Source organism: Lagopus leucura, unplaced genomic scaffold (assembly GCF_019238085.1).
Source record: "Lagopus leucura isolate 7727_CA_CO unplaced genomic scaffold, USGS_WTPT01 Super-Scaffold_100002, whole genome shotgun sequence".
NCBI lineage: Eukaryota > Metazoa > Chordata > Aves > Galliformes > Phasianidae > Lagopus > Lagopus leucura.
The window spans coordinates 44014481-44026654 of NW_024962263.1; the positions used below are offsets into that span (position 1 = coordinate 44014481).

General features: G+C 42.6%; 1 protein-coding gene across 2 annotated transcripts in view; it reads right to left on the reverse strand.

The window, feature by feature from the left end:
* Positions 1-2786, reverse strand: part of SMCHD1 (structural maintenance of chromosomes flexible hinge domain containing 1) — a 77291-nt gene extending 74505 nt beyond the window's left edge. For both annotated transcript variants that reach the window (XM_042869453.1, XM_042869454.1), the window contains exon 1: positions 2444-2786. In XM_042869453.1, coding sequence (XP_042725387.1) covers positions 2444-2620 — 177 coding nt within the window. In that variant the 5' untranslated portion in view covers positions 2621-2786. The remainder of the gene's footprint in view (positions 1-2443) is intronic.
* Positions 2787-12174: the final 9388 nt, after the last annotated feature.

The window sequence follows — 12174 nt, forward strand, 5'->3', positions numbered from 1 at the left end:
TAACAAAATTCCTTTGGTGACAAAAATCTGATTCAAAACAAAAACAAATATTAGCTTCAAAACTGAATAACGAATATTTTAATAATAAACAATACTTTCCATGACAATAATCTGAGGAAATGAATACATGCCTAAACCCATCTCTTAGCAGCTGATTCTTCTGTCTGAACCACCAGTTACTTAGCTACAGAATTTGGGATCAAAGATAGCAATCATACTTAATACCCCTTTCAATATTTACCATCTCCTTCAACTCCCACGTGACCTGATATCTATTTTCTCATGCTGCATAAACATTTTCCCAGCAGAATTAGTTCCAACAGCTTAACTTATATACAGCATCTTTGCCAAGCACTACCATTCTCACAGCCAGTTTGCAGATGCATGGCCACCCTTGCTGCAACTGTGACAGCACAGCAACTCAGTCTCATGACAAACTGCATATGAAAGTATACCCACAGACAAGCCTGCACTAAGCCTGAGCCATCAGACAGGATAAACATAGGAATGAACATTGCTAGATACACTGCATACGACTAATATTGCACTCAGATGGTCTTTACTAGCTTTAGTTGGAATAAAACAAACACAACATTCTTTTTCTTATCTAAATTCAAAGTTTATCAAAAGGATGTCTCTTCTTGAACTTATTACTTACAAGATGCCAGAAATGCTTCACATTTGAGTAGTACACATGGAAAAAACACAACATGCAAAACCACCAGAGGCACTGAGATGCCAGAGCGCTCTTCCAGAAGCCTAACAACAGACCTGCCCATTGTCAATGTGCTACACATCACATCTCAGTCTTCCTGGAAACATCAAGTCTGGCAGCTTCCCCCCCATCAGTATTTACCGGCTCCATCAAACAATCCACCCAGACACACTGAGGTGCATTCGAAGTCAGACGTCCACAAGGCGCACAATGAAAGCTCCGAGGTATAAAGGGTCACCACAGAGAAATTAGGGTCACCACAGAGAAATTAGCTGCAATGGAGGCAGCTCGGACACAATTCCCAGGGGCACTGCTACAGAAGCCCTTTCCCTAAGGCAACAACGCACAAGATATTTCAAAGCATCAGCTCTACTGTTGTGAAGAATTAGCATCTCAAAACAAGACTTACTACTAGAGCCACCCAGAGAGAGGTCAGTGTGGGAAGGAATTTTTGCTGACTCTAAGCACCCACAGTTCCAGCCAAAGTGCTGCCCAGATGCAGGACAAACCAAGCACTTTTCTTCAGAAATATACAGCCTAATGAACAAGGTGCTAATTGCGCTGCATAAAGGAACTAAACTCAAGTATTTCAGTAGAACAAATCAGTGCAAAATTTACAGCTGATGCTTCCGTTTGCTTCACAGTGTAAAGGACTGTTCAATAAGTTTATGGCACATACAGAGGTCACTCCAAAAATAATACCTCCCATTTATTTCCATGGAAAATGCAATAGACACAAAGAGCACAATAACATTATTACAGAAGACAGAGCATATTGCCAGCTACAAACCACTGTTTTTCAACACAGTCACCACCATTAGTTATGCATTTTCAGAAAATTTGAAGAAAAGCCTGCACGCCACGTTTGCAGTTATCTGCACCAGTGCAGGTGATCCACTGTCACTGCTGCCACTGCTAAAACGTACCACCCACTGCTTCACAGTGCTCACAGCCACTGGCTGGTCTCTACGTTCAGCAAATGTCAATGAATGTCAATGGCTGCCTCTTTTTCCACATGGAGAAAATTCACTGACACACCTTTGCTCCACACGTGCTTTCATGCAAGTTGCTATTCTGTCAGACTACCCCTCTGCTGCCATCTGTCACTCGGCAACAACATGGAACGGAATACTGGTGGGAAGGTTCAGCCTCTACTGCCAACATCGTGAAATAGGAGGCATTACTTTCGGAGCAGCCGCGATAGCACCCTCAGCGAAGAGCACGGAGACAGAAAACGGGCAGCAGCAGCAGCCGCTGCCGGCACTCCGAACTCAACGCGCGGACGCAGATCTCCACCTAGGCGGAGCCGGAAGGCAGAGCGAGCCGCTGCTTCGCAAAACGAAAGAGGGCCGAACGCAGCGCGAGGCAGAGTCCCGCGCAGCCAGCAGGCGGCGCTCGCCGCCGCCACCTTGGACAGCACAACGAGCCACGCTCCCACCCGCCGCGGCACTCGGAGCTGCCGCTCAACGGTTCCCCGCGCGGGGGCGCCGCCGTGCGGTTGCCGCCGCCGCCACCCAACGGCGAGGCCGCCCCTCCGCTCGACGCCGGGCGGAACGCGCCTGGGGGTTGCGCGCGGGACCGCGGCACGGGCTCCCTCCCCGGCTCTCCTCGGCCCTCCCCGTGGCGATAACGGCGACGGCGGCCGGGGCGCCCGCACCTGTCCCTGCCGCGCGCGGGGCGACGAGTTACGACGCGTTCCGTTATCCTCCTCCCCCCGCCGCCCTGCACCTGGCACACGGCGCTGCGGAAGCCGCGGTAGTTGTTCTTGCCGTAGCTGAGCACTTTCTCGTCCTGATCCGCCTGCTCCCGGCGCCGGTCGAAGAGAAAGACGGTGCGATCCTCGCCTCCGCGTGGAGACAAATGCATCAGCTTGCGGGCCCCGCGGCTGCCGCCCGCCGCTGCCATGTTGGGAAGCCGAAGAGACGGAAAACGTCTGGCAGCGATGGCGGCAACGGCGGCGTTTGGCGCCTACCCGCGAGCTCCCCCGTCTGGCGCTGCGTTCCTGCCGAGCGGAAGAAGTCGAGGAGCCGGAAGGGAGCAGAGCGCGCGGCTCGAGAGCGCGCTGCGGCCGAGAATCGAAACCGCGTCTTGGCGCCGCGACCTCGGAGCGAGACCGCGCTGCGCCACTTCCGGGGCGGGACGGGAGGCGAAGGGCCGGCACCGCCCCCTGGATGCGCATGCGTGCTGGCGCCGGCACCGCGTGCCGTTCGCCTCGCCAGCCCTTTAGGCTGCGGGCGCCGCCGCCGCCTCGTCGGGGCAGGGCTCAGCGAGCCGCGACCGTTGACCTCACTCGGGCTTAAGTACTGAGGTGCAAAGGGCTGCTCACCTTCCTTGGCATGTACAGTCAGACCTGTGATGGTCCCCATGGCGTGGCAGCTGTAGCTTGTCCCTCGCTGCCCATCCAGTTTTTTTCTGTCTGCTGTATGGACACTGAGGTGTCAGCTTGTCACTGCCACGTGCTCAAGTGAATTAGCTTCTAGTGTGCCTTGGGAACTGCCAAGTTAATATAGAGATACTTACAAAAATACTATCGCAGAATTACAGACTCACTTTAGCTAGAAGGAACCTCAAAGCCCACCCAGTCCCACCCCATGCCATGGGCAGGGCTGCTCCCCAGCAGCTCAGCTGCCCAGGGCCCCATCCAAACTGACCTTGAGCACCTCCAGGGATGGGGCACCATAGCTTTTCTGGGCAGCTGTGCCAGCACCTCATCACTCTTGAGTGAAAAATTTCATCGACATCTTATCTAAATTTCCCCTCATTTAGTTTAACACTATTCTCCCTTGTCCTATCACCATCAGACTGTGTAAAAACTTTCTCCCCCTTCCTGCTTGTAAGCACCCTTCAAGTACAGGAAGGCTGCAATGAGGTTTTCCCAAAGCCTTCTCCTCTCCAAACTAAACAAGCCCAACTTCCTCAGCCTTTCTTCATAGAAGAGGTGCTACAGCCATCTTCGTGGCCCTCCTATGGACTTTCTCCAAGAGCTCCACATCTTTCCTGTACTGGGGACCCAGACTTGCGCACAGTACTCCATTCTGCTTTATATATTTGTATCCTTGGATCAGACATCATAGTACTTACAAAGCATTTTTTTTTCCTTTTTTTTTTTTTTTTCTCCAGATACCCTCCATCCACTCAGCATTCCTGCTTTCTCAGAAGTACTCCTCTTTGCACCAGGTAGGATCAGATCTCAGGATGCTTGCTGTCTGGCTGCCCCTGGCTTTTCTCAACCTCATCAAGTTGGGATGGACTTCATCTGGAATAGAGAGAACTGTGATTATACACTGCACCCACCCCTCTCTGCACTCTACATTTTATCAGCAGTAATAACAGATGTTGAGACTGCAGCATAATACCTGTAGAATCCCACTTATAAACAGCCTTTCTGTTGAAGATGGAAGTGACAATTTCACCTTGGCAAGCAATTCTTCAGATTTGTTTTGAATAAATATTACTGTTTTCTTACTTTTTTTTCCTTAGGGAGAAGAGTAATTTTTTTTTTTTTTTTTTTTTTTTTTTTTTTTTTTACATGTTTCCATTGAGTAGGGTACATTGAAGGAATTATATAAATAATTAAGGATTTCATGTTCACTTCTGTTTTAAGGTCCACAACTGCTTTTAATTCTTCTTCATGTTGAATGCATTGAAAGTCTTTGCATTGTTGAATATGCAACACTAATGGCTTCTGCATGTACACCATTTTTGAATACCATAGTAACTGAAAATCTGTCATTGAAATAATATTTCAAAAAATAAATAGTCTTTCAGGAACTAGTAAAACATACTTGTCAGGAACCTGTCAAGTCCTTTTGCCATTCAGAAAGACCTGGGCAGACTGGAAAGTTGGGCAGAGAGGAACCTGATGAGCTTCAGAAAATGTATTCAGCAAATGTAGAATTCTGTACCTGGTGAGGCATAACTGCATGCATCAGTGCTGGCTGGGTACTGACCTGCTGAAAAGGAGCTCTACAGAGAAGGACTTGAGTATGTTGGTGGACAAATGGTTGGCCATGAGCCAGCAGTATACCCTTGTGAACAAGAAGGCCAATGGGATCCTGAGGTGTCATAACAAGAATGTGGCCAGCAGGTCAAGGGAGGTAATCCTACCCTTCTACATTGCCCTGCTGAGGCTACATCTGGATTGCTATGTCCAGTTCTGAGGTCCTTGGTTCAAGAAGGAGGGAATTTGTAGAGAGCCCTGTGAAGGGCTGCAGAGATGATGAAGGGCCTTTCTAATGAGAAAAGGCTGAGAGATTTGGGGCAGTTCAGCCTGGAGAAGACTGAGGGGCAGATCTCATCAATACTTACAAATATCAAATGGGTGAGTGTCAAGAGAATGGGGTCAGGCTCTTTTCAATGGTGCCCAGCAACAGGAAAAGGGGCAATGGACACAAATTGGAGTGCAGGAAGTTGTATACGAACATGAGGAAAAGCTTCTTTACTTTGAGAGTGACAGAGCACTAGAACAGGCTGCCCAGAAAGGCTGTGGAGTTTCCTTCTCTGGAGGAATTCAAGCCCCACTTGAATGCTTTCCTGTGTAAGGAACCTGCTTTAGTGGTGCATTAGTCTGGATAAATTCCTTTCCTACTCCTATGATTCTGTGATTTGTGATTTATTCTAGCCTATGCTAATAACTTTTCCTCCTATCATAAATGATAGGGTCATTGTTGTGGATGCACTTTATAACGTGACTTAGTGAAAGAAATTCAGTAATCAGAATTTATGCATCCATATTTCTGGAAAGTGCATCCTGTGCTTCTAATGTGGTTAATTCAGAGAAACTGGGCATGTTCTGAGTTTTGTGTGTTATTACTGCCCCTACAGTTCATTCTGTCATGCTGGATGTTGTTCATATATTCCGAGTTTGGCCTTTCAGTACTGTAATTGAGCATTGCAATTTTAAGAGTTTCCTCATTTGCAGTAATTTTGGAAAGATGTTTAGGCAAAGGATATGTAAGAGTAGTAAGCAGAAACTTATTTATTTGTATTCTTCTTTTATATGAAGGTGACATTTTCATTGTCTGGTACTACTGCTTGTACTGATGCAGACACTAGGAGACATACATGGCTGGGCTATTTGATCTATAACATAAAGTAACACAGCCCATACTGTGGCCTGTGCCGTCATGGTGGCAGCACTGTCCTGCTGAGTGGCCCAGCCTGGCAACTGCCAAATATCAGTGAGTAACTGGCACTGTTTCAGCTGAAACAACTATCATCAAGGATGAAATACAGGAAGAGTAAAATTTCATCAAAGATCTCTGAACACCTCAACATCTCACAAGGAATTGCAGCCACTAACATAGAACCAGAGTGAGGCATTAGTTTCACAAAAATGAGGTGTAGTATCACATTACTTTTACGCTTCTGCTGCTCTCTTTTTGTTTAATTAACATTTTAATAAAATATTTAAAATGAAATGTTTTGTTACTTATATACATTATCTATATTATCTGTTTTATATGTGTCCTAGGACAATTCCTCCTCACTCAGTGTGCCCCAGTTTGGTCATCCATGGTCTAAAGGAACACAGACTTCCTTTTGTGTGCTCTGTCCTCCTTGTTTTGAATCGATACAAACAGCTGTGATTGGAAGAAGGCAACTGCTAAGTAAACTAGTATTCCCAACTTGGAAAGGAAATGCTTGTGAAAGCATAGAGAGAAAGTCTATGAAACTCTGAAATGTAATAATGAATGATTTAAGGGAAAACATCATGCAAGCACTGAGTTTCATGCAGTTACACTGGGGCGAGGAAGGTTTAAAATACAGATTTTTTTCCCCACATATTATTGCATAGAGAAACTCAGCATGGTAGAGTTTTATGAGAATAAAAAGCATGTCCATTACACAATTAAAGAGAGAAAGGCCTCTTACAGTTTTGTAAAAAAGGCAGAGTATGATTCTGAGTGCTTCTAAATCAAGACTTAATGAAACGCTGTTACTTTTCATAGAATCATAGAACAGCTCAGGTTGGAAAAGACCTTAAAGATCATTGAGTCCAACCACAACCTAACCATACTGCCCTAACTCTAACAACCGTCCGCTAAATCGTGTCTCTGAACACCACATCCAAACACACATGCAGAGATGGTGACTCAACCTCCTCCTTGGTGAGCCTGTTCCAATGCTTAACCACCCTTTCTGTAAATAAATTTTTCCTGATATCCAAACTAAACCTCTCCTGGTGCAGCTTGAGGCTGTTTCCCCTCGTCCTGTCACCTATCATCAGTGAGAAGAGACCAGCCCCGCTCTCGCTGCAATCACCTTTGAGGTATTTGAAGAGAGCAATAAGGTCTCCCCTCAGCCTCCTTTTCCCCAGACTGAACATCCCCAGTTCCTTTAGTTGCTCCTCATAGGGCGTATTCTCCAAGCCCTTCACAAGCTTTGTTGCACTTCTTTTTCAAGTTCCTCAAACAAAATTTTGTTTTTCAAAATTTTTTAGAGAGTTTTTCTATACTTAAGACAGCATTTATATTTTGGAATGTTAATTACTTTGGACAGAGGGGGGAAAAAAAAGCAAACTGTCAAATACTTCCATCTAACCTCAAAACAAATATGCTGGGGGAAGAACTGTTGTAGCAGAAATGCAGGCACTTCACTTGTGTGAAAAAAAAGGTACTTGTTATTTTGCCTATCTGACAATTGGTTTAAGGAATACCTGCATCTGCAAATCTTTCAATTCTGCAATGTGAAGTATTTTGTTCACTTAACGATTAATAAAGTAATCATGATCAATCCCTATGGAAGATAACTTCCTCTGCTGGATAAAGGAATGATGCTTACATCAGTGTACTGGATTTTAAAGTCAATGATCAGATGTTAATTGTCAAAATTAATAGTAGTGCTGCAGTAATCAATTGCTTTTCTATGTTGTCAAGTGATATTTCAGGTGATGCTCAAGAATTCTATTATTTTTGTGTGTGTGAGAATGCAATTGCTGTTACTTCCTCTCTGAATATAGAATGTAATTTTTTTCATGTAAGTTAAGTATCTAACTTCTTTATATTAAGAGAGAACATGAATTAGGTTCTAGCACTGGATATTTTTACTTATCAAATATCTTGTAAATGTTATGAAAATTGCTACATCTTTGTTAGAATAAAGAGCATGGCCCTGTTAGCAGTGCTTGTTGCTGCGGCACAGTCCATTAAGTGATACTGAACTGCCAGTGTATTGTTTATGAGTAGAAAACTACAAATTCTAAATTCTCAAACAAAAGGCACCACTATTCCTGAAGGTAACAAAGGTTTTATATCTTAAGACAAGAAACTGTGTAGATGTTTGACATTTTCCACTACAGAAAGCATTTTAGTGAAAACCCCTGAGGTGTGGAAATAACATACTGCAGGCACAAATAATAAAAGTAAACAGTGAATTGTCATCATAACAAGTGAGTTAAGGTGAATTTGATGAAGTCGGTTACAGAAGTGCTATCTGGTATTTTCTATTTACTTCTCAATATCTTGAAAAGAGAACAACTGAAGTGTCATTTGTGAAACGCAATCCAGTTGGTCAAGAAGACTATGAAGATGGTCCACGGCTCTGAGATATCTGATCAATGTGAAAATAGAAGAAATTATCTTTTGAAAAATTGGAGGCAACACAGGTGGTGATAGTGGAGAATGGGTCAGTGAACTGTTTGTTCATTCTTCTGTGGCCCAAAACAATCCTATCATCTATGACACACTCATTTGAAAATTCAGTGGTAAATAAATATAATGGCTTTAATGGCTACAGGCTACAGGGTGTAATTAGTTGTCAAATATTTTTCTGATAAGACTTGGATTGTTCAGTTCAGAATTAAGTGAATTGAATAATTAGTGTAAAAATACAAATGGTGGTCAGGAACTTCCAGTCCACTTTGTAAAGCAAGCTAAAGGGATGTGGAGTTTTATGTGGAAATGATAGGAAGATATATTTTTCACAAAGCATTTCACAAAACTGTGAAATATGTTGTCACATGATTAGAATTAATGATTTAATGATTAAATATACATATAAATAGCAAGGAGATCAAGAAATACAAAAAAATGAATTGTGGAATGATTCATGGGAGACAAACAAATAATGTATTTTGGTCCAAGGATAGACTAACCAAATATTCCTTAGTAGGTGGAGTTTTAGTTGGAAGACGATCATCCCGTATCTTAACATTGTAGAGCTTTTGTGTCTTCTTCCAAAGCTATGTTTGGGTGGAGGACATCAAACGAGACAAATACTTGAAGGCTCAGTACCTGCAACTGTCGTGAAACTCTGTAAGGGAATTCGTGCCATTGCCAGGGAACCTGTGCAATAAGCTCTTACCATTCACCTGCCAGAGGCAAATGACTGCAGTCAGAAATGCAGCGTTAGTAAGAAAAGTTTGATTATAATCCACTGCATCTTGTGAAGACCAAAATCACCCCTCATATGAAAAGGGACTGGGTGGACTGAATCTTAAAAGCTTTCTTACTCTGTCAGACATACTCACAGGGAGAAAAGATGGGTTTTAGTTTGTGGAAAGATTGTTGAAGTATAAGGAAGATTAATATCTTCAAGCATTAATATCTTAATGATTTCCCATGATTTTTTTTTTTTTAAGACCACATCTGAAGTAGTCCTATCAGCCACACTGTTATAGATCAAAAAGTCTCGGATCAAATCTGTCATTTTCTCTGACAAGATGTGTAACAAACAGCAAAATTTCATAAATACATTGCCACAGAGAAGGTGTGGGACATCTTGCTTTTCACTTCAATTTGATGCAGCTGCTGGTCTGTTGAGTAGCTTTTTCTTTTCTGTAGCTGAAGGTGGCTGCCGTTGGCTTTTCTTCCTGAAGACTGCTTCCCCTTTTGACTCCTCCTATAGTCCTAGCTTTTGGCATTGTTTTCTCACTCTTCCCTTTTCTTCTGAACTAAGCACTGCTTTCTCCTGACCTGTTGAGGAGTGCCTTCATCACCAGCTCCAGTAGGAAGGTCAGCATGGAGTCCAAGCTGGTGAATGACTATCTAATCATTCAGATTTTCCTGCTTTACATTCCTTGATGTTCTGGATTTTGAGATTAGGACGCAGAAACCATTGCCCCTCTCTTGCTATTTGGAGCTTTTCTTGCCAGGCAGAGAACCTGTATGTATGACTGTATGTGTGACTGTATGTGACCCAGCCCGGGACTGTATGTGCTATTCTGTAGCACAAGCAAAAGATAAGTAGCATTTAAAGAGCATGTAGGCTAAGCTCTTGTATGTTCAGTACGTATGATAAAATACCTATGGAATATCTTCTGAGTAGTCAGTCAGGTGGGAAAAGTTGGTCTGTGCTGGAACAGGTCTTCAGTGATGCTGAATTGCCATTCTCTGATTCCTTGTTTATTCTTCTTACAATTTACTCTTTCAAATTGGTGTTTTTCTTCTTAAAAAACTTTTTGATGGCTGTCTCAAAATGTGCAACTTCTACCCATAATTATTGTGAATCTTGGTATGAGAAGTAAAACAAAATTGAGGACATCATCTTGCTCATTTCAAAATGTTTATACATCTGTCTTTTCTGCTTTGGAGTCTTGCTAAACTGATGCCTTTTTTAACAGGTGAAAATTGGATAATAGTCAGTTTAATGTGTTTTTAAATCTTAGCTTAACTCAAAGGGTTTCTTAGACTAAAATGCTGATCAAATACACACTGCCACTTGAAGTTGTGACCTCATGCGTGAATTAGGGAAAACACCATGTAGACCGCAGCACAAAAACACGTTACCACAAAGATCCTGATGAGGACTTTTAGAATAGAGGGACAGACACAAACATTCTGCAAGTGGGCATCCACATCAGAGGAACACTGGGACAGGTAGGTACTTGGTAACAGGGATTCCCAAAGTGCCCAGTCTCTAGAAGGGAACAGAGCTCAACTGACATAACGTTTGCTGTAGTTTCTGTAGTACTCTAAGGTCAGACCAGTGACACAGGAAGTCTTAGGTCGGGGGTTGGACTCGATGATCTCTGGAGGTCCCTTCCAACCCCTACAATTCTGTGATTCTGTGATTCTGTGATTCTAAAGCCTGTGAGCTTGTAGTGGAGCAACGATGTTACTGTTTGTAAAATGTGTTATGTTTATGCCAAGGCAGTCAACTTTCCCAGATATATAAAGAAACAACTAGGAAAAAGATTTTAACTTTTTTCTATATTTAACAAAGCAACCCGCTCTGCAAATCCCAGAGTGAAACAATAAACATCTAAGCTACTTACCCAAGAAATGAGTTTTTGAACAGGTAGGAAGTATAGTACAGAGATAGATTCTCAGTTATCACTGATTATGCAGAATTATGTTGTTTAGGGTCAGTAGAGCAAGATTAGCCTTCAAATTCCAATAAATCAGACAAAGAATACTGCCTGTGAGGGAATATTCTTTCTTTTCTAAAGCAGGCAAATTTAAGAATGTCTTAGAACAATTACCATGTAGCTGAGACTGGAACTTGTCCTATCATTTTTACAGACTTTGTAAGTTGTGGTTCTGTTAACATTTTATAATCAGGCTATTCAGGTTTTTCTAGGCATCAGATGTTATAATATACATATATTATATATATATAACATAACATATAATATATGTTATAACATAACATAACATAGCATATAATATATATACATAACAGTATTGCCCTGACGTTAACTGCAGAATTAAAAAAACCAATAACCTCGTGTGATTTCTCTAATTGCAGTTGTTGCTGGTGCCTGACCTGTGATAGTGCCTTAACAAGTGCCTTTTATTCCTCTGGTAAATTTTTAATCTGTAAATCTCAATAACAGGCTGAAAAATGTTATGTAGATTCTACTCTGTCAGCTCATGTTAATGCAAATGGATGCCTTCCAGAAAAATTTCACAAACCAGCAGATTGAGTTCTAAAGAATAAACCTGCACAATTATTCAAGACCTTTCTCAGGCTGATGGCACAGTCCCTGCCAGCCTCATAAGATAGTATTTGTGATGTTGGTACATTTCCCTTTGGGGCATCAGGTCTATTATCCAGTGAGGATACTAAGGACTGTGTAAGTTTTTTCAGTCATGCCACTGCTTAGAAAGGAACGGATGCCATAAAAAACTTGAAACAAGCATAGAATACATAAAACTCCAAGGAAGACCTAATACTCCTACATGGTTGGAGACCTGTGGAATGCATGTTTTCATAAAGCAGACACCCTTTCACAGTTAAAAATCTAGAGAGAGCAAGCATTGGGAAAAAAGTTGATTCCCTGTTCTATACCACTGCTGAATGAGCAAGATTAAGTGGCTCAAAAGGAGATACTGAGGTTTCCAGGATTAAAATAAGTGCACACTCCCCAGAGCAGAGTAGAAAAATACAGTATTTAGTCTGACACTTTTGTGTCACCCTGGAGTAAACCTAAGTAACAGTCACTGTCCACAAAAATCTCTCTGCCTCTGCAGCCACTTAATGTTAAGAATACTTTTTGCTACAGAGTAGAAGTACAG